Source organism: Psammomys obesus, unplaced genomic scaffold (genome assembly GCF_907164565.1).
Source record: "Psammomys obesus unplaced genomic scaffold, mPsaObe1.curated_primary_1811, whole genome shotgun sequence".
In the NCBI taxonomy this organism is placed as follows: domain Eukaryota; kingdom Metazoa; phylum Chordata; class Mammalia; order Rodentia; family Muridae; genus Psammomys; species Psammomys obesus.
In genome coordinates, this window is record NW_026585691.1 from 12,605,880 (window position 1) to 12,633,448 (window position 27,569).

Genomic DNA, 27,569 nt, shown 5'->3' on the forward strand with positions numbered 1-27,569 from the left:
TGGACTTTTTCTTTGTGCTTACCATTCAGTTCCCATCCAGTTGTTTACCTTCTTCACAGACTCTTTAACAAGAGCTTTGTTTATTCTATTCTTCCGCACCTCATCAAAAGTTTTGTTCGTATCAACATAGGAAAAGTTAAATCATTTTATCTTTAATGTTTAAAGCATTAAACCTTAAAACAAATTAATAGTATCATTCTTGATGAAATCAGACCTTTTCCCCTGGTGCAGTAAAAGCTTCCTTTGATTCCTAGGATCCCAATGAAAGCAACTTTCATTATAATTGACTGAGCTGCAACTCTACCGGAAAGCCATGAGGGTCATGTAACAAACAGGACTTTCCTATTGTGGAGTTCTTGCAGGCTAATTAATTTTTCTTCTATGCAAATGAGAACAGCAACCATAAGCCTCTTGGAATGGGACTAGGTACAGTTAATTTAAAACAGATTTTACCTGGGTCAGGCTTAACATATGGATACCTGTGCATATTCCATGTCTGTACCTTCATATGTTCAAGGACTGTCTTCCTAAAGGTTGAAGCTATGGTAAGAACTTTGTGTCTTTTTTTTCTTTCTAAAAATATATCAGCAGAGATAAAAATAAAGTTAATAAAAACAGTATATTTGCAGTAGAGCATGAAAAAAGGCTCATTCCAAATGTTGACTTCTTTCTGCCCTGTGTGGCAGGACTGCTCAGCCTTTATCAGCTCATGTTGTTTACATATACATAGTTTAAAATGTTTCCTTGACTCAGCTTCAGAGAAGTCACAGGACAATCAGGAGCCAAACTAGCCAGCAGAACAAAGAACTGTCAGAGTAATAGTGTTGGTTTGTTCTTCCACCATCAGCACTCAAGATCAGAGAGAGTTAGGACTCCCTAGCTGCTTCTCTCAAAACACATTTCATTTTATCAGCTGGCATCCTGCATGCTGACTTTGAAAGGGAGATAGTGGATATGTTGCATCTGGAAAAGATCAAGCGAAGTCGAGGCTTGCCAGGGTCATCTTGCAGATGTAATCACGTGCTAAACTGAGAACTCCATTCTCAGAACAAATGCCTCACACACTGCAGGAAGGAACCGGGCAGAAGCTAGACAGAGCTACAAGCGAGGGTCGATGTACCCTCGTTGTTTTATTCAGTTATTAAATAAATCTCTTTGCTAAAAATGACAAGCTAGGCTCATTCTAAACAAGGTAGAACTGATACTAACCAGGAGTGAACCAGGCAAATTGGGATATATTGTCTCAGTGACACAGGCTACCAGCAGACAGGGGCAGAGGCACACCTCTGCACTGTGAAGCTCAGTAGCCTGGGAAGTTCCCTAATCTTCTAAGGACCTTAATTCAGGTGAAGTAGGATCTTTGCCTTAGATGCAGGAGAAACTGTGAAGGGGAGCCATTGTGAGGCAGAGTTTGAGTTTATTAAAAAGAGGAAGGTGTTCAGAGAAAGAATAAAGCACACCCAAGGGAATGGGTATGGACTTTTCAGAGAAGAGTAACAGTTTATTAAAAATATTTTTTATTCTTTTTATTTACTATAGTTATCTTTTAAAAAATTTGGTGTGTCAATATATATATGGTATGGGTATTTATAAGTATATTGTCTTTCTCTCTGTATGTGTATGTGTGTGTGTGTGTGTGTAAACTATATGCATTTGTTTGTCGGAGCCTCTGTTGGGTGCCTTTCTCTATCCTTGTCCACTTAATTTATTGAAGCATGGTCTCTCCCTGAACTTGGAGCTAGCCAGTTCTGGCTAGGCTAGTTAGCCAGCTTGCTCTGAGGATTATTCTCTGCCCTCAAAGTGCTAGCGTCACAGGCTGCTGCCTTGCCCATGTGGCTTTTAAGTTAAGTTTTAGGTGTCTGAACTCTGGTTCTCACTCTTGTACTGTGGATACTTTACCGAGTGAACAATCTCTCAAGCCTTACTTTTAATATAGGCTTTAAGCACAGAGATGAAGAACAAGACAGTTGCTCAGAGAAAGAAAATGACATAGTCAAGTGTTGGTATGGGCTTACATGATTTAATCACATAGCACTGAGGCTCTCAAATGGTATCTCAAATGATTGCTGAGAAACCTTTTGATCCACCCATTTATCTTTCTATTTGGTAGATGAAATTATGGTATGTCTCTGCGGTGGTCTTGGATGGGATTATAATCTGAGAAGGTAAAACTCAGAGCCACCAAGGTCATAAGATCTTTTGATAATTCCTTTTACTATGCTGGGTAGTTCTGTTAGGTAAATCTGCTAGTAAATCTGTCTTAGCAAAGTACAGATTGAGAGCTGAGAATGGAGAAAGGCTTTAAGTAAATGTTAATTTTGTTGGGATTATGATTATTCTTGTCAATTGTCAAGAGCCTTCACCCAGAGTTCCAGGTCAGGGATTCCATCCTTTCTCATGTCCCCATAACTTCCTATCTTTACATTCTGGTTCAAGGCAATATGAAACAGTATGGAGGTGTGGAGAGATAGTTTTGTGGTTATAGCATACTTACTGCTCTTGCAGAGGAGCAGAATCTGGTTTTCTGCACTCTCGTGGCCATTTCCAATCCTGCTCTTTCCTCTGGGCTCTGCAGGCCCAGGCAGACACATCGTGAACTTCTGCCCATACAGGGAAAACACTCATACACATGAAACAAAAATACATAGGTAAATCTTTTAAAACATAAAAACATGGGAGCAGGTACTCAAATTAATGACAAAAGATGGAGTATTGTTAAGTGTATTTGTAGTGATATTGTAGAATTATTGGCTTTAAGATTATTTTTAAATTTAAATTATTCATAAACAAAGTGTCTTAGTCTTTGCTGCCAGAATTTAATAGATGGTATATTTAAAATAGATAGATATCTTTTTCTTACTGTGTGTAAGACACATATTCTAATTAATCTGTCTATCAAACTCTGAGGGACATGATATCTGTAGTAATTCCTCCATTCTATTAGAAGGACAGTGTACATAAGTTGAAACCAGCAAAGCTTTGGTGCCAAATAACTGGGTCTATAGACAGCTGAATCACTGGGCGGATCTATCACTGGTCATGGCTGGCTTTGTGGACAGCTGAGTCACAGGATGGATGGACTACTTTAGTCATGGGTGATCTACGCAACAGCTGAATCATCGGCTAGTTCTATCACTCTGGTGAAGACTGAGTCCACCAATGTCTGCGTCACTGGGAGAGAAGGGCTGCTTTGGTCATGGCTACATTTGTGGACTGCTGAATCATTGGATATGTTGCTCACCTTGGCCACCTTTGGTTGGTGTTTTTGTAACTATCATTCTCCACATTCAAAATGGCTGCATTAAAGAAGCCTTTCTGAGGTGGTGTTACTAAAATGACATGGGTTAGCACATGAAAAGCTCTTATGTTAATGCCTAGTGCATGCAAATCAACTGGTAATTATGAATTAAGTATTGATCAGTATAACTGCTGCGTTTCCATCTACTTTCTCAGAAGCTTGAACACAAATAAAATATTTTGTGTATTTCAAATGATAGAAATTGCATAGCTAGATTTAAAAATTCTGTAATTGTAGAGCTGTTCCCAGCCCCCCATGGGCCTCCTTGGGGAGGCAGACAATGGAACTTGGGTCCCATGCTTAGATCAGCTCTGCTGGGTTCTCTGTGCTGTTCCTGTACCAGGTGAGCTAGGCTGCTGGGACATTGTTGGGAAGATTTCTGTATCTAGAGCTGCTCCAGTGCCCCACTGGCTTCCTCGAGATGGTGAACAATGGGACTTGAGTCCCTGTGTCTAGCTCAGCTCAGCTATATTCACTGTCTGTGCTGTGCTGGCTGATTCTGACCAGGGTGAGCCAGGGAAGCAGGCAGATTGGAGCCAAGCCTCCTCCACAGCACCAGGTGTCCCCTCCACAGGACTGTGAGAGTGAGCGCCAAGAGACTGATTGACCAACAGATGACCATGCACAAAAAGGACCCAGACCTCCTGATTGGATGTAGCCAATAGGCAGCTCAGTCTTCACGTGGGTAACCTAGTAAGGGGAGCAGGGGCTGTCTCTGACAATTACTCTGTTGCCTGCTCTTTGATCACTTCCCCTTCCCCCTAGTGTGTGTGTGTGTGTGTGTGTGTGTGTGTGTGTGTGTGTGTAATTGCCAGGCCACAGAGGAAGAAGATGTAGGCAGTCCTGATGAAACTTGATAGGCTAGGGTCAGATGGTAGGGGAGGAGGGCTCCCACTTTCTGAAAAATAGGGGAGGAAGAGGGAGGGAGGGTGGGACAGAAAGGAGACGGGGGGGGGGACTACAATCGGGATGTAAAGTGAATAAATTATAAAAATAAATTTAAATTTAAAAAATTCTGTAACTAGGTAGTATTCTTTGTAACACTCTGTGATCAGCTGGAACTATTTAAAACAAGGTTTTAGAGCAAAAGGCTGGGGGAAAAATAACATTTTTATAAAGGCATAGCAATCCAAACAGGGGCAAAACCTTTAATGTGCTTTTGGGCATTTTTGTTTTGTGTAGAGATGTGAAGAGTCCATATGTAGCTAAGATAGAGAGGTGGGGAAATTTTTGTAGGATGAGAATAATGACAAATCCAAGGTCTTGTGTCTCTAAGTGATGAACACATTCACTGGGCTATGCTGCTATCTTGTATACTGTTTTTGAAGAGACTTAAGTAAAACATTTAAGTGCTGACATATATTCCTGAATTTTAACTGCATTTTAAAAACAACGAAAATGATTCCTTCTGAATTACTGATAATAAAACAAGACACTACTGATAGTTTAATAATGATTAAAATGTAATGAGATGCACTACAGTCTTTGATATTTATGGTTGAATGTGCATTTGTCAAATGTGGTCCTAGGATTCTAACTCCACCTGACATTCTCTGCCTGGGCATTCTGGTTTCTGATGCAATTTTAATAACTTCTAGAGAGGGGAGTCAGTTACTTTATCTTGAAGGGTTTGAAATTTGTAATACATCTCATCTAAGGTTTAAATGTTTGAGGCAGTGTAAAAAGAAGTTGTGCCTCAAACAGCATGTATTTGGCGGAGTGAAATTTCAGCATCAGTGTTTCAAAGACATGGACTGAATTCAAAACTACTGGGGGAATTCTGTCTTTCTTACTAAGCAGTTTGTACTGCAAGTGGCTTAGATTCTGTGTTCAGATTGTTTCATCTGTGTAATGAGATTCACAGGATCTTCCTTGTGAAATTGGTAGCATGCACAGAGAGTCCTTAGAACTGAATGTGGTCCATGATAAATGGTCAGCAAATATCATCATCACCATCACCATCACCATCACCATCATCATCAACATCGTCACCATCATCATCAGTCACATCAGCAGCTCTGGTTCTCTATCAGGACTGGTAATTTGCATATTAGCTGATATTTAGTGGATATAGTCAAAGATTCTGCTACAATTATTTTTATATTGGGCAGGAGAGATGTTCCAACGGTTAAGAGCTCTAGTGCTGGTGCAGAGGACCGAGGTTCTGTTCCTAGCACTCACACAGTTGCTAACCATCATCTCTAGCACCAGTCCCAGAAGAACTCACACCCTCTCTAGCTTCTGCAGGCATGGCACACTTCTGGGGAAATAGTCATACAAACAAAACACCCATGGATTTTTTTTAAAAAGTACATTTGATAGTTTGCACAACAAATAATTGCAAATATCAAAATTTCAATGTGGCTGGGGTTGAAAAACACAAATTAAGGTGTTCTGTTATTGCAGATGTAGTCAACAGCTAAGTGGGTGCTTTGTATGTGCTGGAGACTGTTGAACACTGTATATTGTCGTTCATTTGAATTTTTCAATTACTAAGAACTTCTGTGATCACCCCGTCTAGAGGATAAAACAAAGACTAAAGAACTTACCTCAAGTCACCCAGTCTTTTGAAGAGTTCCTGATCACAGTTGATGTAAAATTCAATTCTTAATTTTTTTCCCACTGAGTTGTGGTGTTGTCTTCCAAATATGAATGGGCAGGAAAAGATCATAGTAGTAGGAGAAAAAAGGTCAATGTGTTCAAGATGTTTGAAATATTTATTGGCAGATTGGATTTGATGTTGGTTGGATGGAGGGCTTAAAGAGAGAAGGGAGTCAAAATTTCACAAAAGATAGGCAGAATTCAATAAAAGGCAGGTACCTTTGAGACATTACTTAAAATCAATAAAATCACTGGGGAAAACAGGAAATTTAATTCATTTTCAGTCAGTGTTTATATTTTTTATATTTCAGTTATTGAAACACTAAAACAGAAACAGTTTAGTCATATAAGGTAGAAAAAGAGTAGAGTTCAGGTTCAAGATACTGCATTTGACACCTATCTGATTGTTTAGAAGTGTTGTTTCTTTCAGCCTGTGGAGTCCAAATTTTATTCTTGGTGGTACAACACAGGATCCTTCTCTGGAGACCTAGCTGGCCTGGATATAGCCAAGTAGCCTAGTCTGGCCTTAAACTCATGGCCATCTTTCTGCCTTACCTTCCTGAGCAATATGATTATAGTCTTGCTCCAGGACACTAGGTTTGGAATCCAAGTTTTCCTTTTAACTTAAATAAATCTATTTTCTGTTTTCTTTAATTAGAAAGCAAAACAACAACAACAAAACCCCCCAATGTATATGTGCATGTGAGCAGGGGTACCCCAGAGGCTAGAGGAGTCAGATCCCTTTGGGGCTAGAAGTTATAGGTGGTTGTGAGCCACCCTCCATGGATGCTAAACTCCAGTTCTCTATAAGAACTGCACACACATGTGACCATAGAGGGAACATGCTCTCTAGTTAACCTGTCAAATGAGGAAAGAGAACTATGCTCTGCTGCAAAGCTCTGTTTTACCTGGACTTTTTTTTAGGCTTAAGTAAAAAAAAAAATAAGACTGCTGAGTGCTCAGCCCTAAATGGGACAGACATGTCACACTCCAACTCCCGGGGTTCACGGAAGTGAGGGCGTAGAGATAGCAAGATCCTAGGTGGAGGATGACATCAAGGAAACAGCTTCCCAGGCACAAGAGGGCAATTGCACAAACAGGAACTCATAGCTCTTGAAACAGCATGCCTAAGAGGGGCAAAGCTCCAGTCAGACAAAACTCCAGTGCAGAGGAGGAAAAGCGGGTATGGAACCCCACCAGTAGCCGAGGAGCTATTGGCTTGTGAGAGCTGCTTGGAGAGGGAGAGTCAGTTGAGCACGCACCAGAACAGTCCCCACCGCCGAGAGTAGCTGGGCAACGCAAACTGGACTTGAAGGAGAATGTAAAATTTGAAAAGCTATCTTAAACTTGGATAGAAGGGATAGAAAGGGTGGCTGAAAGGATTTGAGACACATGGAGTGAACATATTCAAAATACCTTGTATGAAATTCTCAAAGAACTAATAGAAATATTCTTTAACCGGTCTGGATGGTGAAGCCCTTCAAAATCTGCTCACATTATGCTTCAGAAGTCAATCTTCTGTCAAAGCCATCCTTTGTGCAAGCCATCTGCCCACTCCTGAGTCTTACTAGCTGCGGAAACTGTAGGACCAACTAGCATCTTGGCCACAGGCATCCAGCTGGGTCTCCAGGAGACTGCAAGAACCCTGTACAACTCTATTTTCTACAGACTCCACAATGAAGAGCAATAGAGGGTTGCCATCTCAGAATGAAACAGGTATTGTCTGTTCCCTCCCAAGGTACCAAATAAATCCTTAATTCTAATCTCTGAGGACTTGTTTCTGTTTGAATGTGTCCAGCCTTTAGGGCTTTAGTAATTGTGCCGGTTCTTTTAAAGAAACAGTTCTTCAGGCCCAGGAAGATGGTTAGAAGGGCTTGTGGCAGAGGCAGAGAGAGGCAGACAGTCTGAGTTCTATCCCTGACTCCCATGTGGTAGTGGAAGGAAAGAAACGCTCAAGTCAGTAAATGTAAAACAACAAAAAGAATTCAGCATTTCAACATTTATCTTGTGCTACCGTCTTTATTGATAACGTATTGGTTTGCTATCTACCTCTGATATCGCCCCTAATTTAGGATCCTTTTTAAACGGTTTATGCTTTTGAATATTGCAAATCACCTCAGCAATTTTAAAAAGAGTTTTAATCCAGGACATAAACTCAAACGAATTCATAGTGACAACCCCACAGGCTTGTGGCTGGGAATGAAAGAATGTTTGTACAGAGAGCCTCTGGGATGGTTCCTCTCAGAGGCCTCAGTTCTGCCCAGCAACTCTGACTCAGGTGAGGTGTCTGGTGAGCACCTGCAGAAGATCAGCGCTGAGAGCTCCATGTTGTGAGAAAAGAAAAAAATAAAAAAGAAAAGAAAAGAAAAGAAAAGAAAAGAAAAGAAAAGAAAAGAAAAGAAAAGAAAAGAAAAAGGTGAGGCCACCGTGCCTCACTTTACTGTTTCCATCCGGGTTCTGGGTCTCCGCGCAGGACTCAGGTGCCAGCTGTATCCCTGCCTGGGCGTTGCCCCGGAACCGCGCCGCCGCAGTGGAGCTCGGACCCCGGCACCCGGCACCCGCGGGAGGCGCTCCCGGCTCCTATCCGTCCCCAGCTCTGGCCGCGGGATCCAGCACCGCCCGCGCCACCCAGGCTGCGCCATGGGGAACCTACCATCTGCCGCGAAGCACTGCCTGAGCTACCAGCAGCTTCTCCGCGAGCATCTCTGGAGCGGGGACTCAGTGGCAGGCGCGCTGGACCCGGCGCAGGTACCACCACGCGGCCTAGGGCGCCCCCACCCTTCGGCACAGCCTCTTCCCCATCAACCTCACCTTCATCCCCTTTGTGTCACCCCTGGATGCCAGGGCCCTCTCTGCAGCCGTTGGGTCGTCAGTGTGTGGCTCTGTAGCTGAACCGCCTTTCTTCCTCTCTGCTGCGAACAGCAGGCTTGTCCTTTCAGGCCTACACATTGCCCTACCCCAGACCATTTGCAGATCACCTACAGGAGCGATCTCGTCTGCCTGTTTCCCTTGGAAAGGACGCATTATCTCATGCAATTGAGGTCCACAGGCGTTCTTTCAAGGACAGTGCCCTTTTCTCACTCGCATGCTTGTGATGACAGCCTACAAGCATGTCCCCTTGTGTGGTAGAGAGAGGATGAAGCCAATACACACTAGGAAGACGCACTACAGTTATAATCAGACGTCAGGTCAGAACACGGACTAGCCTTCGTGTGTTTTTCTGCGTCCACAAAATTGAACAAACAAATAAAACTATTACAGCATAAAATTATTCCTGCATTTTCTTGAGAGTCAAATAAAGGCAATAATAGCCTACTTAGTGTTTATCGGCAATCGTGCCAGTTATGTGAAGATAAGGTATATAAAGAAATTCACTTTTCACAGGAAAGCTTAAACTTTAAACATAACATGATGTGGCGATTTATAATCGGTATATAAATGTTGAAACCTGTTGTGAGTCAAGGGCTCTGTGAGGCCTTGGCTATTAGCCTTTTTAGTGTCTAGGTGCCTGTTAACGTTGTGAACAAGGTAGGTCTTGTTATTTTAGGACTTCAGTGGGCTAGCCTGGTCTCGCTATGTGGCTACACCAGCCTTTCCAACGGCTGCTGTTCACTTTCTTACGGTGCAATCTCAGTCCCGTGTTCCAATGCGCGAAGTTGAAAACTTAGATCTAGAAGTAGGACTTAGCCTTTGTGGGCTGTTTTATAGATAGTTCGCTCCTCGCTAATTAGACTACGGTCAGTCCTATTTGCAAGCGCCAAGTTCTAGAACCGCTTCAGTGTCTGTCAACTGATGAATGGATACAATAGAGAAGATACGGCGTAATCACGCAATGGGTTATTATTCAGAAGGAAGAACAAAATCAAGTGGTTTGCAGGTAGGTGCCCTGGAACAGAAAGTCTTCATGTCCTGTGAAATAAGTCAGAGCCCAAAAGACTAGTCTTGCATGTCTTCTATGTTGCCTGAGTGGGGAGGGACAGTAATGAAAGGAGACGGAGGAGAGATTAGGAGAAATGGAGAGGAAGGAGGAGGGGTAATAAGTGAGGATAATGATGCTGTGATGCTGCAATGAAAACCATTCTTTTCTACAAGTAAATATATACTAATGGAAATGCACAAAAGGGCCCTCCGGTGAAAATCTGACGGCGACGGCGGCGACATGGAAAGTCGCGCTTTACCTCCTCCCGTGTCGCCGTATTCTGGTTCGTGGTTCCATGTATCCTGCTATCAGCATTCCTTAACTGTCAGTTCATCTGACACACTCAAGAACTCCACTGTTTCTTCTTCGGGGTGAAATCACGGGGCTTTGTTGCTTGGGTGGTCATTATAGTTGTGCGTGTGCCCCAGTGCTCTGATTTGTACAATTTGTTGGCTTTGTGGATGGTGTTTAACAGCAGGCTGATAGGAGATGGTTTCATCATCTTTCCTGACAAGATGATGAAGCAGAGGACAAGCCGTATTCAGGAAGGTCTTCTTAAAACTATGATGAGTAACTTTATAGTATATAATACATAGCTGTTAGATGAATTCAAGGTTAAGGAGAATAGGCATCAGTTGAGTCTTGTCAGTTGAATACCCATGTGTGGGTGTTGTTATTTGTTACATAGACCCCAGCCAGGATTTGACGGTGAAGAAAAGATGAAAATGAAATTTGAATGCCACAAACAAACCACCAGAAACTTTACGACTTACTTGTTGTAGAATGTTGGAGATAAGACGATAGAGAGGGCCAGGTGAATGTGTTGAGGGATAACTTGGTTACAGTTGGGATTGACAGAAACTTCTTTATGTGAGGGCTACGGTAGGTAGTAACAGGCTTGAAAACAAGATCCCCCCTCTCTTTCCTTCATTTTCCCGCTTACTCAGTATGTTACAGCACTCTGCACAGCTCTGTCGCCTTGTCCGTAGACCAGCCCGCCTCCACTGTAAGTTTTCTTGTATGCATTAAATATAAAATATCCGGATGAATTAGAGGTGATCTCTTAAAAATCAATTAATCAGAGTAGTAAAGCTTAGTGCCAACCTATCTCTGGTTTTATACTCTGTATATGATATTTCTGCTTAAATTTAGTGAGAGAGTAATCTGAACTCTATATGTTTTGTGACTGTGTAGCTTTAGAATACTCACTAAAGAGCGTGTGAGGACTGAGATAAATTTTTAGAAAAAGAAACAATCTCACTGCTGTGTACTTAGTTTGAATGCTCATTGTTAACTTGTTCAATTTCTTGCCTTCATATCTATTTTATTTTGGAATAACTTATTTTTAATGTCCCCACTGAATCAACGTGTATTTATTCTCCATATGAGATATTATAAAATATATGTACTCAGTCACTGTCAGTTTGTATTGATGCATGTATTTTCTCTTTCCCTTGTCCTCCATTCACTTATTTGTTTTCAGTCTTGCATTGGAGATGGCTTTTCTTCAACCAGGACTGTTCACTTTAGTCTCCACCTTATTGAAAACCTTCTGGTCTGAAGGCTAGTAAGGTGGCTTAGTGGGGAAAGGCAGCTGCAGCCCAATCTGATGACCTCAGTTCAATCCTAGGACCCACATAGTAAGTGGAGCAAATTGATTCCCACAAGTTGTGCCCCCATCACTTTGCACATGTACTCACACACACGTGCGTGCACACAAACACAGCCCACAGACAGCAAATAAATAAATGAACACACACATACATATAAACAAACAAATAAATAAATGTAATCTTAAGAAAACTTAAAAAGAGAACAACAGCCTGGCAGCTCGGGTACTGGGGAGGCTGAGGAAGGACGCAACTTAGTGAGAATATGGAGGACATAGTAAAATACTCTCACAAAATAAAATGCTAAAGAGTAGTTGATGATACGGAATAATTGGTGATTGTCTAGAATGCACAAGTTTCTGAGTTCAGTCCTTAGTACCAAACAAAAAAGTATTTGCTTGTTTTTTTTTTATTAATAAGCGATGATTGCTTTTTTCAGCATGTGTGTGTGTGTCATACAATAGTTACAAGAGAATATTAATTAGAACACATCCCACACAAAGAATTTAAATCAATAAATAATTTATATACATAACGGCAGTAAAAATGCAGATATCTCGGCAGTTACAAGGGAAGGCTTGACAAGAAATGTCAGCTCTTTGTCTTACTTCTTGTCTGATTGTAATGTATGTTTCACCTCCTTTGATTTCCAGTCACAGTTTTCATTTGTCTAGGCAGTGGTGTGTAGCATAGATACTTGTGGATGTTTCGAATTTCTTTCTGTATTTTTTTAATTCTTTCTTTTCCTCATTCAGTATGTGTATTCTCTTATATTCCTTTGCATTGATTCCTTCTTCAGCTTTGTCTAACTTGGTGCCAATCTAATTTATTGGGTTCTGTAATTTGAGGGTGCACAGTTTTTTATGTGTGCCTATATATGTAAGCATGTGTGGTGTGTATGTGTGTTTGCTTGTGCATGCATGCATGTGTTTGAATGTGTGTAGGCACGTGTGCATGCAGGTATGTGTGTAGGCGTGTGTACGTGTGTGCATGTGTTTGCAGACTAGAGGTTGACATCAGATGTCTTCTTTGGTTTTGCTTTGTCTTATACAGTGAGGCAGGGTCCCTCACTTAAGCTTCAATCTTACTGATTCTGCTAGTTCTGCTAGTTGACTTGCTGTAGACATCTCCTGTCTCCGCCTCCTGCGTATCAGCATTACAGAAGGGCCTCTATACCCACCTGGCATTTACGTTGGTGCTGGAATTCTGCACCCTGTTCCTTATGCTTGGCCAGTGTGATGGTTAGCTTTAATTATCATCTTGACACAATCTAGAATTACCTGGGAAGAGAGTCTGGATGAGGGGCTTCCTACCCGGGGTTATCCTGTAGAATGTCTGTGGAAGACTGTCTTGAGTAATGGATGGATGTGGGAGACCCAGCCTGCCTTGGGCAGGACCACCCCTTAGAAAGGAGATCCTGGACTGTGTAAGTGGAGAACTGGAGCAGAGCACAAGCAAGCGAGTAGCACGAATGCACTTGTCTATCTCTGCCCTTGACTGTGGAAGTGATGCAAGCCTTTGCCACAGTAGCTTCTCTGCCCTGATGGCCTATTCCCTGGAATTATAAGCGAAATTAACCCCTCCCTTTTCTAAGTTATACTTTTCAGGACATTTTATCAGTGCCAAATAAATGAAGCAGGGACAGCTGCAAGCCTCTAAACAATGATCCATCTCCATAGTCTTAATTTTATAATTCTTCAAAGGCAATAAAGATGAATACTATTTATACTATTTTGATCAGCAGATTGTAGAAGAAAAGGTCTGCAATTCCCGTCTTGGTTTCCTTCAAGATTTGGTATCTATTTATATACACCTTGATCCTTCCTTTTCTCCTGAAAATATAACAAATAGCCACCTGTATTTCAATAAGAGGTGAATAATTCTTCCCTTTCTCATGTAAAAAAGTGATGACCTTTAGACAGCTACTTACAAGAAAAAAAAAATTTCTTCAGGGAGCTCCAGTATGTTCACTGTAGCTTTTAGAATTTTTGAGTTAAAATATGTCTGTGTGAGTTAAAATACATCTTCGTTTGGGGGTCTGTCCATTGTCTTATCATGACTATTTACATCTCAAATTTGAGTTCCATGTGTGATAATTTCAACATGCATATCTCTACTCAATTTGTTTTATATTTGCCCTCCTGGTATGACTACTGAATTCAGATTGTATAACCAGGTGCTTAGTCAGCATGAAGTTTGGTCTACTTTGCTGGGAAAAGCTTGCCCTTTTATCGTCACTCAGACTCTGATTTTGTAACCTTCTACACTATGACAACTCCTAAAACTATTACCAGTCTTATCTCCTTATTGAGCCTTGACCTCAAAATAGTTGTTATATATAGTGTTTTGATACAGTATATAATGCTAAAATTAGGTTAAACACACACACATACAAATAAACACATCAAACATTTAATTTTCTTTATGATAAAAACCTCCAAAATAATGTATTCTAGTTTTGTAAAATATACAGCATTTTATTGTTATTTATATTCATTCTACTGTGCACTCACACACCAGAACTTCATACTGTACTCATTGAGCAACCTTTAAAATATATTTTTATTTTGAATTCTCTCTCTTTATCTCTACATCTCTCTCTCACATCACACTGCTGGCTTCTTTTTAATATATGTATATGACTGTATCTCTTCACATATATGTGATATGCTAGAAAATGTTTCTACTTTTATATTCTGCATTTATGTGTTAGTTTGATATAAATCTCTCTTAAAATCCAGTACTCTGATGACTTGCCATCTTTAGGTGAAGTTTAATTGTGTTTGATTTGACTATTAGAACTTCCCTATATTCTGCTTTGCCTATTGTCCTCACCACTCCAAAATTCCTGTCTTTAACAATGTTCATGAACTTTAAAAAAATTAATTAGCTAAATTTTTATTTATTATAATTTATTCATTTTGTATCATGGCTGTAGCCCCCTCCCTCGTCCCCTCCCAGTCCTACTCTCCTTCCCTCTTCTCCTCTCATGCCCTTCCTCCAGTCCAGGGGAGGTCCTCCTCCCCTTCCATCTGACACTAGACTATCAGTTCTCATCAGGACTGGCTGCATTGTCTTCCTCTGTGTCCTGGCAAGGCTGCCCCTCCTCCCCCTGTTCATGAGCTTTAAGGGATGTTTTTTTTATATTTAAATAAACACAGTTGTTTGGAAATAAGATATATCTCAAATAATGAATTTGCTCACTTTAAAAGTTGCTTCATTATTTTTTAATGCTGAGAATTTGAACTATCATCTAGGAAAAATGATTATGTTTGTTACTTAAATTTTTTGAGTATTTCGTATGTGAGTGCTATGTTTATATCATTTCTAGCCTCCCTCTCCCCCTAAAACTCCTGTGTCTCCTCAACTTCCTGTAAAGTTTATGACTTCCTCTGTGGTTATTATTGTTGTACAAACATGCATGTATATTTGTATATGTAAATGCAACATACTGAGTCCATTTAATGTTGCTCTTATGCATGTATGTTTGTGGCTGAGCACCTGAGAGAGAATCACCACCTTATCAGGTGCCTTGTTCCCGGGGAGGTTGAGTCTCTCTCTCTCTCAGCAGCCATTGATAGCCTACAGCTCTTCATCTAGATGTGGGGCATTGATCTCCCTCATCTGTGTTGGCACATCAATTGGTATTGCCATAATGCTGGCTTAGGGATTATGTTGTTGAGATGACATGGGAACAGCACCTATGTCATACGGAGAAAACGCTATCTCAGATATCTGGGTCCTCTGGCTCTTTAAATCTTTCTGCCTCCTTTTCTATAATGTTCCCTGGGCCACAGGTGTATGGATTGTATTGTAGAGGTATCAGTAGGTGATGGGCAGCCCATAGTGGGTGTTCTCTGCATTTTGACCAGTTGTGGATTTCTGGAATTGTCTGTTATCTGTGCAAAAAGAAACTTCCTTGATGAGAGCTAGAAAGGGAGATGGTAGGTTACAGTCATTATGGAGAGAGAGAGAGAGAGAGAGAGAGAGAGAGAGAGAGAGAGAGAGAGAAACAAAACAAAAGACACCACTCAATTCAGACACAAAACTTGGATAAATTGAGCTGGATCTGGCCCAAAGGCTTCACCTTGAGGACCAGCTCTTACAGTATCTGGAGGTGCTCTGTATGCAAGCCAGCAGAGGAGAAAAGCAATCAATCATTCTATCTAACCATGAAGCCTGTGTATCACAACAATGAATGACAGCCCAGCAAGCTATCCCAGGAGGGCAACAGCTATACATTTTAGGGGTGACCAATAGCTGTCTAGTTGCACCCAAAGCCTGCTTCATAGGAACGAATTCATGCCTCCTTTATAAACTCACTCAACCTACCAGCTGCTAGTGAGGTCCTGGACCTAGATTAGAACCTACCACTGCCACTTTCATAAACCAGTGTAATTTCTAAGTATGTTCTAAATATTTCTTTCTAAACCCACAGGAAGAACGTTTCTACATTCTTATACTATGACTTTTCAAATAGCTGGATCAACTCTGGACACACTTTGATTCCTGAATGGGAATGCCTGTCGTGTGTATGTGGAAAGGAGGTTAGAAACCCTGGGAGTGTCTTAGTGTTTATCCTCTTAGGAGGCACGCTTCTTGGTGTTCCATAAAAAAAAGTGTGCAATAATTTTGTATCCCCCTCATCTTCTTTAATCAAACCATTTTGTTTTGTATGGACTTCCTGTCTTAAGCACTTTTTATGGATATCAGTGTTGGATGCTCAGTACTTTCCAGGTGCTTCCTGATTGCTTCATCGAATCGTCACAGACAGCAGTCTGTTTTGTAGGTTCCACAGTTATGGTGCACAATGGTTAAATAAACTTGCTCACTGACAGCAGCTAGAGAATAGCAGAGTTAGGCTGGGAACTCAGGAAGTTCTACCTCCAGAACATTCAGTTTGCACCCTTGTTTCCCTTGCAACCACGAGAGGAAGCGCTTGAAGAGTTTATTTATTGACTGTGCTGGAAGCTGAGACTCAGCAGCACTCAGTTGGCTCCGAGCTGTCTTTGTTTTTCCTTCACCCTGTCCTGGTAAGCTCTGTGCCGGCTGCTGCTGCCACTGTCTACCAACTGTAGTCAGAGCATGGGATCATACTGCATTTCCTTTTCAGTCTCTCCTGAGCTCTTGGCCCCTGCTCATGGGGATGCAGGTTGGGGAGAGTCTGCTGTGAAGTTTGACTTCGCTTCTGCCCTCCCTGAGGTTAAGAGTAGAATTCAGTCTGGAATAGAATTGCATTGGATACAAAAGGAAAAACAACTCAGTTTCCAATAAATTTCCTGTTCCCTTCAATCTTCAATACTTTCTGTCCTTGGATTTCTGTTGGCTCCTGGATTCCTTGCGTTCTCTGATTCCAGCTGGCTTTTCCATCCTTCCTTCCCCCTACGCTGTGATCTTGGTTTTTTATTTCCTCGTCAGCTTCGAGCTCCTCTGAGTCTCACAGTTATTCACTCTGAGCTGTAACTTTCTCTGACCCTTTCTTCTCTGTTTTCCGCCCTCTTCCATGCTTAGCTTTTAGTTCTGTTTCTTTTCATTTTTCCTAGTCAACCAGGAGGCCAGACTGCAGACTCAGAAACATCATGCATCACGTGCAGGTGACATGAGGTGTTTGAGAGACAAAATCAGATCACATTTGGATCATTTTAACTGGATTCTGAATTTGAATGTTTTGGCCGGCCTGGTTAAAGTCCTAAGAACAAAAGCATCTTTTTAGAATTCTGGTTTCCTACGAGTAGCCTGGCAATTATTAATCTATGGAGGAGGGGCAAATTGCTGCCTAGCTGAGAAAATTTCATCTCTGGAAATATTTTATTTTGTTGTACTGAGCTTAAACATGTAGGTACAAAACAACACCTGTATATACATTTGCTTTCTAGCTGTCTTAGGCATCAAATTGCTTCCTGTGCTTAGGAAGATTTGTTTGGGGGACATTTTGTTTGGTGGACAATTATGTGGAAAGAGTATAATGAGCTTGTTCAAGACGTTTCTATTTTTCACAATAATTTAGTTAGCAGGATTTGTCTTTAAGGCATCAGAAGCTTGCCATCTTTCCATTTGAACACTGTCCTTTTCCAAATAATAAGAATTCAGCCCTAAATTAATATGCAGGAGTTTTTATTTTCTTCTGTTAGATCGAATCATGTTTACAACTCATTTTTATATTTTCTTACAGAAATATTGAATAGTGAATCTTATCCTCAAAAACATTTATTCCAAAATAAAACATCACATTAAAACAATTCTAGGTAAAGACTTTTGAAATTACACAGGCCAATGAAGGTTTGTATTTTGATTTATTCACAATTTCATAATTTATGTTGATGTCAAAGATTTAGATACATTCAATAGATAAATGAATTTAAAAGGCTTGTGTGCAGAGCCTTTGCCTAGTATATGAAAACTCTGATTTTAATGCCCTGTGTTAAAAAAGAACTTGAAAAGATGTCCTGTCATTTCTGCATAGTCATAGAGGAACCAAACCTGTGGCTTCTTTTTTTTTTTTCATTTTCTTTTTAAATTTAAAATGCTATTTTATAAAATATATTTTGATCATGTTTTTCCTTCAGTGTCAATGCTACTTTCCTTCACATACACAAACACACACACACACACACACACACCCACACACACACACACACACCCACACACACACTCAGGCAGACAAAAAATAACCAAAGCAACAAACAAAAAAACAAAACAAACAACAACAACAACAACAAAACGAAGAAGAAGACGAAAGAAAAGAAAAAAGGTTGTGTTTTGTATTGCCAACAACTCCTGGGCATGAGCCACCCTGGAGTGTGGGGACATACCCAGGGACATTCCATTGGAGAAAACTTACTTTCTCTTACTCAGCAGGCATCAATTTCAAATAGCTTTCCGGGTGCAACTTCGCGTCCATTTCCCCCTTTTAGTTCTCAGACTTTGTCTTTTGAATCTGTGCAGGTCTTCTGCTTGCTGTTATAGTCTCTGTGAGCTCATCAACCCTTCAGTCCTGCTGTGTCTAGAAGATGTGGTTTCTTTGCAATTATCAGTCACCTCTGGGTCTTTCTGGCACCTCTTCTGCTTGGATAGCTGTGCAGAGGGAAAGGGCAGAGGTTTGATAAAAAAAAAAATCCATTTAGGGCTGAGCGTGCCAAAGTCTCTTACTTCCTGCACACGGCTCTCCATGTTAATTACTATCCACTGAAAGAAGGAGCTTTTCTGGTGAGGACTGAGTGATGTACTGATCTATTGGTGTAGCAATATGTCATTAGCAGCCGTTTTATTGTTATAGTTCTTTAGCAGAATAATAGGGGTGGGAATAGGGAAATAATAGGGAAAACTAGGCCTCTAATATGGCGAGTCTCATATGGCCATTTTAGCAGTGTCAGGAATGTGTTTTGTCTCTTACAGTGGGCCTTAAAATCAACCAGAAAGTGGTTGGTTACTTTCCGTATCATTTGTGCCACTTCTGCACAAGTACATCTTTCAGGCAGGTCATCTGCGAGTTTCAGTCCAGATAACCACAGAGTTAAGGTACCTAGTAAGAAGGTAAAATAGAATATCGTGTTATAAAGAGAGAAAGGGGAAAGGAGAATAGGGTAGAGGAGAGAATATGGAGAGGGACAGTTAACACGCCAGAGCTGTGAGTTCTAATGGTTTTCACAGAAGGAACTGATGCTTCTTTTCCTATTCTAGAAAAATCTGATTCTCTGCTAATTGCAGTGTTGTGAGTAGAAGGACGAAAGAATGAGGTCCGGAGCTCTGTTGCAGCGTGATGAGAACCATTTAGGTGAAGAGGAACAAAGATTTATGGGAAATAAAACCAGTAGAACTTTTGTGCCAAGACTACACTTTTAGAGATTTATTTTTTATTTTAAATTTATGTGTATGCGTGGCTTGGCTGCATGCATGTATGTATGTATACCATGTACATGCTTAGTGTTCCCAGACGCCAGAAAAAGGTGTGAAACTCCCTCAGGATAGGTAGCTACAGGCTCTCATGAGCTACCATGTACATGCTGGGACCTGAACCCTGGTCTTCTGCAAGAGCAGCACTTCTCTTTGTGGATTTCTCTAGCTCTCCAAGGTCACATTTACGTTCTGATTTGCTCTGTTCCTTTACGATCTAGCTTCACTAGTCTGCTTTCTATTTAAGTAATTGTTTTTCAATTCTTTCTTGTAGTTAAAGATTTTTTAATTAATTATTTGATTTTAATTATTTGTATATGAGTGTCCGTGTGAGTGCAGGTACCAGCAGGGTCCAGGCAAAGGCCCTTGATCTCCTGGAGCTGGAGTTACAAACGGTTGTGAGCTGTCCCTTATGGATGCTGGCAACCAAACTCAGGTCTTTTGTAGGGAAATAAATGTTGTAAATTGCTAAGCCATCTCTCCAGTCACTGCAATCATATTAAAAACACAAATCCATAAACTTTAAAATTCAGTACACAGGAATGGCAGTTCTTATGGAAATGGTAGAATTGAGGGTCAAATACAATTTGAATAGGTAAGAATGCATTTCTCGTCAGAGCGAGATGTGCAGAGTTGAAGGAAAGAAACACGGAGAGTTATTTCTTTTCCAAAACATATTTTAGTTAAAGTGTAATTACATCACTTTCCTTCCCCTTTCTCCTGTCTGACCACTCTCATGTTCCACCATCACCCCCTCTCAATTGATGATCCATTTTTCTCGGGTTAATACTGTTACATGTATGTATGTGCAGATATACAAATATTTATGTGCAATCTGCTGACCTCATTGTTGTTTACGTGCATACAATTTCAGGTCTGACTACTTTGCATCGGATAACCACTTCGGTGTTCATTTTGGGGAAGGGCTAGTTTTCCTCTCTGAGCAGTCATTAGTTGCCTGTTTTGCCTGTAGTTGCCTGTCTAGGGGTGGAGCCCTACGAGACGCCCTCCCCCACGTCTGCCTTAGCATGTCTGTTGAATTATCATCCTTCAGACCTTGCCTAAGCAGCCATTTCCAGGAGACACAGTCTTACAGTTGACTTCCTGGACTTCTAGCTCTCACAGTCTTCGTAGTCCCACCTGTGACACATTTCCTGAGCTTCAGGTACAGGAATTATGTCTTAGACGTGTTCTTTTGGGTGGAGCTCTCTATGATCGATTGATCTCTCCATTGTCTCTAATTGTGGTTTTCTGTAATGGTTTCCTTCTTTAAAGGGGTGGGTGAGGAAGAGCTACACTTCTGTGTGGGTACAAGGATAGATTCTAGAATGATGTTAGAAATTACGCTGGTCTGAAAAGGCGGTGGCAGTAGATTCTTTTCTAAGATCCATGACCAGTCTCGTCTTGCCTGCTTGCCTAGGTTTCCAGTACCAGGCAGGATTTTCCTCCTGTTCAGTGGGTTGTAAGTCCACTTGGAGAGTAGTTGCTAGTGCCAACATGCAAGTGTCATTATCACACCGTTACAGATATTTTGCCATGCTGGTCAATTTCTGAGTCATACCTGTTACAGCTGGATAGGACTGACGATACCTTCCCTCCATTGGCAGCTTGCACAGTACTTTCTGGAACTGTAGAAGCTAGACCACGGAAAAGAGGCTTTCAGGTTAGATCCGACTCAAATCATTCCACTTCTGTGTCCTAACTGTGCAGTGCCTTGAGCAACAGGGGCTTACCTTCAATTCCTGAGGGTAGCCAAGGGCAGCAGCGTTAGTGTAAGATGTTTGAGGAGTCACTTGACTACCATGACCAAGAACTTGAATGGAGGTTCTCATTTCTGGTACTGGGTTTTTGTTAGCTAGTCTGTTGATAGATCGTTGAGTATTGTCACCTTAGGTGACATTTTTTTAAAAGTACATTGTGCTGTGTAGTTTTACGTAAACGTGACATAAGCTAAAGAAATCTGAAAGGAGGGAACTTCAATTAAGGGAACGCCTCCATAAGATTGGGCTGTATGGAAGCCTGTAGACCATTTTTTTTAATGATTGAGGTGTGCAGGCCCAGACTATTGTGGGAGGTGCCCCTCTGGACTGGTGGTCCTAAGTTCTACAAGAAAGCCATAGAGAGCAAGCCAGTAAGTAACAGTCCTCTATGGACTTTGCATCAGCTCCTGACTCCGGATTACTGCCGTGTTTGCATTCCTATCGTGACTTCCTTCAATGCTGGGCTACAATGTGGAAGTCTAAGTCGAATAAACTGTTTTTTAACCAAGTTGCTTTGCTCATGGTGTTTTATCATGGAAATAGAAACTCGATAGAAACTCTAAGACATATTCTATATCCATGTTCTCTCTCTCTCTCTCTCTCTCTTATTCTCAAACTCTCTCTCTGTGTATAATACACTTACATGCATTGCATAAAATTCTAGGTAAATATAAAATTATTTCTTGAGGCTTTGATCAAAAAATTCTGGTGTTGTTCCTCTTCCATACAGAAGGAGAAGGGGAGCTAAGAGCACCATGTTCTTGTGAAAGACCCAGTTCCATTTCTGGCACCTACAAGCTGGCTCACAACTATCTGTAACCTTAGTTCCAGGGGCTCTGACTTCCTCTTCTGACATCTCTGGGCTCCTGCACACACATGTTTCATGTACATACACTTAGGCGCACACACATATCCATAATAAATAAGGCAATATATGCATATAGTATTGTAAATAGATGTAACTTATACACATAGACTTAGATTTATCTTTTTAGTCTCTTGTATCCTAAAAGAAAACAATTGAGAAGAACAATAATCTTAAAACTTTCTCTGCTGTGTGATTTCAGTTTGATCTGAGGTTAGACACTCTTTTGATTTTTGGATATTAATGCTATAAATACTTTGTGTACACTCTAACACATTTTAACTCCCCTCTTGCCAGCCCCAATTTGAAAGAAGCATCTTTAATGGTCCCATCCATGTATCCTGCATGCAGACAGATATTCCTACCAAGTGTGGTTAAATAGAAAATACAGCTATATTAAATGTGTGTGTGTGTGTGTGTGTGTGTGTGTGTGTGTGTGTGTGTAGCTGGGTTGAGCTTTTTAATGGCTTCATTAAATGTTTATAGAAGCAAATAAATTGTATTTGATGGGTACAGCAGAATTCATTGGTATAAATGATAATAGCTTTTTAATTACTTTCCTTTATTTGAAAAATGTAAACTTAGTTTTATGAAAGCTATTGCTATTATTGTAGTGATGAGATTTACTAAGTATATTTTAGGTAGAATTTGTCAGGGTATTTTTTTTTTGTTATTTTTCATATACTACCTATTTTTGTCTTAGTAAAATGGGAGTTCAAAGTCTGTTTCCTTTTCTTCTTTTGTGGCTACTGTTATGAAGATCAGAAAACTTAGGTTCTAGCTTTTCATTCCTTTTCAACAATGGTGTTTCTCTGGAGTTAATTCATGAGTTAATAATGTTTTGTCCCCCCTCCACTCTTCCTTGTACCAGAAGATAAACACTGAGGTACCTAAAATGATGTCTTACGAGTTGGGCATCTTTCCTGTTGCTGAGGCTAAGCTGTACTTCACAGGTCAGAGGCAGTATCCCTGGATGGTTCACACAGCAACTGACACCTCATGGTTGTGATTTTCTAAGTCCTGTTTCTTTGGATTTGTGGAGGAGGGAGATGCAGATGGCAGGAAACTTCAACTGCATCATAAACTCCTTTAATGCATGCTCCGCTCTGAGAAATCAGTGTTCATAGGTCTCTTTGCTGAACTTTGTTAATAAGCAACAGGGTCTCGGAAGCTTGACAAACAAGGCAGCTGGAACCCCAGGGTATTTGTCAGACATCTTTCCTTCGGGGTTTCCTTCCAAAGGTTTTTTTTTTTTTTTTGGAGTTTAAAGAGAGTTTAAAGGAGTGGCTTTCTGCCACCGAGTTTCTCCATCTGTAACCCACTGGATGTACCGAGTCTGGCATTCACTTTTAAAATTCTTCACTCAATATGTATTCATTTCACTGTGAAATGGAAACTGATCATAGGTTAATGTTGAAGTCAAAATAGGAATCTTATTTTCATCAGGCACAATTTCTACTTTTTTTGAGATTTCGATTTACAGGCCAAGATTTCTCTGACTTTTAAAATGATACGGGATGGCTCAGACCTCCTTCAGAAAGCTGTGGACTTGCTCAGATGTTATGGCACAAGGTAATTTGGCGCTCCATTTGCCTGGGCTTCAGAGCTGTGTTTAAAAGACATTTCCAAGGCCTGTGGAGAAACAGATGTACTTACTCAGGGTTTCACTCACGAGTGTCTGCTATCACTTAGCCCTCATTCCCTTATGGCATGATTTTAATATTTCATTTAATATAACTCTGCTGAATGTATGCTCTAGCAAATATGGAAAGGAGAACTTTAGCTAAAGAAGATGGAACATAAAGCTTGCATAAATACTCATCTTTGAAGAAGCAGGTCTCTCCAGTCTATTAGTTCTTTGAAATAGGCATACGGCTGTTGACCTTTTAATGGGAAAGCTATAGTGATGATATATTAAATGAATATCAAAATGTATTATATATGGGAGTAGTATTATTTTAGCATGCTTGCTGTGGATCTGCAGCTGGTTTATTACATGGAAAAGGTCAAAGAGTGTACGTGATAAAGTGGTAGATGCACTAAATATTAAAAAATTAGTAATGGCTTTTTGTAATCATGTAATCAAGATCACAACTGCTCTATCAGATAACTGAAATAATTCCAGTGGGGTTTTCTAAGTATCATATATGATTTCAACAAAAAATATATTGTTATTCTCACTTCCTAGATGAGTCAGCAAGGGATCTGAAAGCTAATAAAGTTCTTCCTCGGCCATCACCCTGCAAGCACTGGATTTAACCTTGCGTCAGGTGGCACACCATTGTTTATTCTGTCATATCCTGACAGTGTGCATTGTCCAGGAGAACTAGCACTGAGAAGGTATCCTTCTTGGTGGCCTGTTGAGAAGTTTCTGGGCTTCTGCTCTTGCAGAATAGGAATAAAATTATTTCATTCTCATTTGAAGGTTTTCTTAAAAAAACAATAATCAGGTTACAGGTTATGTTGTCACTTTGAGGAGTGAAACCTCCCCTGGTTATAACTGCTTCGGATGAAATGGCGATTTGTCTTCCGTTATTAATTCGTTTGGAGATTTCCAACCTGAGATGGGAGAAGCATGGATGAAATCAAAACCCTGCCCCTAGAAATGAGTTATTCTGTGTCATTAAGAGCTAATAGACTTACAAGACAATTCTATTCTATACATCTCTCCTTAGTTCTTCAGTAGGTAGTTAAAATTCAGGGCAAATTCGATTGACTTAGTCATTTTAAAGCTGGAATATATAAAAAAATATATTATTAAATTTAGTCTTAATATTAAGCATAGACTTCATATAAATAAAACTTAAAATTCCTGGAGAAGTTTTGTTGGAAAAATCTATTTTCTTTAACTACTGAATCTTTGGTCTTCCACAGAGGTTCCCACTCTGTGGCTTGTGTATCCTGCATATCAGATACTTACCTTATGATTTATAGCTAGTAAAATTACAGTTATAAAATAGCAAAGAAAATAATTTTATGGTTGGGGGTCACCACAACATGAGGAACTGTATTAAAGGGTCACAGCATTAGAAAGCAGAGTGTTTAGAGGAAAATCAATGTTATGCAACTTATCAATTAAGGCAAAACAGGATGTATCAAGCCAGGAGCTTGATGCATCAAGCCATCAGTGGATCACAGAATGCACTCCAGTAAAGTTTCATATCCTTTCTTTTTGGCCTACTGGTCCTCTGAAGACTGGTGGAAGTAATGTGTACTGGGATGCTCAGGACTTCCCAAGCCTCCAGTGGCTTCTCTCTCACCTTCCTCAAAGAAGCCTTTGAAGCTCACCCAGGGCTCTGTGTCAACTAAATCTTGTGATAACTGGTACCCTCAGATCTTCTTTGTCTAAACCAGTGATTCTCAATCTTCCTAATGCTGCAACCCTTTAATATAGTTCTTCATGCCGTGGTAACTCCCAACCATAAATTGTTTTCATTGCTACCTCATAAATGTAATTTTGCCACCATTACGAACCATAATAGAATTATCTGGCCCTCAGGATATCTGATGTTTGACCCCTATGAAAGGGTCCTTCACAGGTTGAGAACCGCCAGTCTGAAAACAAGAGCAGAACCCCAGCAAACTCTTCAACCTACTGGGAATAAAGAATAAACACACAATCCTAATCATTTGCTCCAGATGAGCTTCTTTTTGATTGGTTTTCATAAAACCACAAATAAAATTTTGCTCTCAAGATCTTTAGTTGCTCAAAGCAGAGTAGCTAGTTTTCTCTGCGTGAAGACTCACTGATAGTTGCAGACATGTTCTGTTAGGGAGAGCACAGAATGAGCACTAAGCACAGTTACTACATTCAAAGTGTTATTCAAAAACAAAAGTGAGTTATGCTAAAAATAACTACATTTCATTAAATGTAATGGTAAACTTATTATTAGTTGTCATATGTAATATGAACAATTTCTGGGTGTCCTTCAAGTTACAGAAGACAAGAGCATGTGTGACATGGACAGGCTGTGTGTAGGAGATAGCACTGAAGGCACTGACTACGTTAGATTCTCTGCTTGTTGGTTACTTAGCCTGTTTTGCTGGTCTTCAAAACATAATTTCAGTAAACTGTCAAATGACTGTTTAAAGTCACTTGTTCTGTTCTTAAGTGACATTGAACCATAGGTCCCACTCTTGCTACAATTAGACCAAACTTTTGTAAGCTGAGTATTGGTGCCATAATTCCTTCTTTCCAAAGAATTAAACAAAGGCCCTCAAGAAAGCAGGGTGTATGGTAGTGGAGGCTGACCATGAGGGCTTTCCTTAGCCAACCTCCCCCATTATCTCAAAGTATTTAGCCTTAGTAAAAGTGTCTCTTTGTGTGTATTTTCTCTAATATATATTATATTTTATTACGTTATTATATATAATGCATATATATAAGTATATAATACATACGCATATTTAATATTAGTATCACTAAAATGCTGTTACATCCTTAAAGAGGTGTAAAAAAGTGTTAAAATAGCTTGAAATTTTTAAAATTGCCAAAGAATATGGTTATTCTTAGAGGACACACAGCATATTCCAAGTAAAGAAAGAAAATTCATTCACATTGGAAAATAAAATAGAAGTATTTAGTGGAAGAATTGGGAAAGTGTTACTTAAAGTTTGGTATAGAATACAATATTATTATAAACATTGGATCTTAACTTTTAATTCCTGCTACATTATAGTAATAATGGGATTTGATGTTTAAGTTGATAGTGATGGATATCGCTCAAGCATATTCATATGTTTTGTACAAAACTGGCTTATGCTATAACTCTGTTTCTCGCTGAGCAGCAGGGTCATCACCTCCTGTGAGCTAATTAGTAATTCAAATCCACAGACACAGCCTGACCTAATGAAGCATCCTCCTTGGAACTGACCCTGGGAAGCTGGGTTAACAAGCTCTGCAGGGGATTTAGATGCATGCTAAATTTTAAGAATCCTGATCTAAGAAGCCCATGACTAAAAGCCATTATGATCTCCACAGGAAACAGCTGGGGAATTAGAGTTACAGGTTTGATTCTGTCTTATTTGTAGAGGCCTTATTTTCCTAGTACATAAAAGCAGTCTTCGTTTACTGAGATTGTAGGATAAGGATAAATAAGTCCGAAGTTGTAATTAATTTTTTGTAAGATAATATAGTTTGCTTATATTTATTGTTATTTATATCAGTGTCTTCTAGGAATAAATAATTTTGGTAAACTTTACAAAGTATGTGCTTAAAATAAGCAGTTCAGTGGAACATTTTAGTTTATTTCTTCAGTTAAATCAACTGTATATACAAAGGATAAACTTGAGCTTTAGAGCAACCTGATGATTGTGTAAGACATTGGTTTTCCAAAAGAAGGTTTAGTTCACTTAGCTGGAAGACATAAAAACTGATTAGTAATTGCAAGTACATGTTTGTTAATTACTCCTTTGAGAGGAAGTTGAAATTTGCCACTATGGTTTATTTACTAGAAACTGAAAAGAATGTTGATTTATAGCCTAGGATGGCTGATAAAGTCTTCATCCAAGTTTAGAAGAACTGTGCAAAATCTTTTTGCTGTTTTGATGCTTCAGTCTGCAGATGTTCGATGTTTTGTGAGGAAATAATGGTGTTAGCTATGAGGTTTCTTGGAAAGAAAGT

The 27,569-nt window shown here is 40.1% G+C and overlaps 1 protein-coding gene across 2 annotated transcripts in view; it reads left to right on the forward strand.

Moving 5' to 3' along the window:
• Positions 1 to 8,447: 8,447 nt before the first annotated feature.
• Hmgcll1 (3-hydroxymethyl-3-methylglutaryl-CoA lyase like 1) overlaps positions 8,448 to 27,569 on the forward strand; it is a 117,037-nt gene continuing 97,915 nt past the window's right edge. For both annotated transcript variants that reach the window (XM_055596916.1, XM_055596917.1), the window contains exon 1: positions 8,448 to 8,647. In XM_055596916.1, coding sequence (XP_055452891.1) covers positions 8,540 to 8,647 — 108 coding nt within the window. In that variant the 5' untranslated portion in view covers positions 8,448 to 8,539. The remainder of the gene's footprint in view (positions 8,648 to 27,569) is intronic.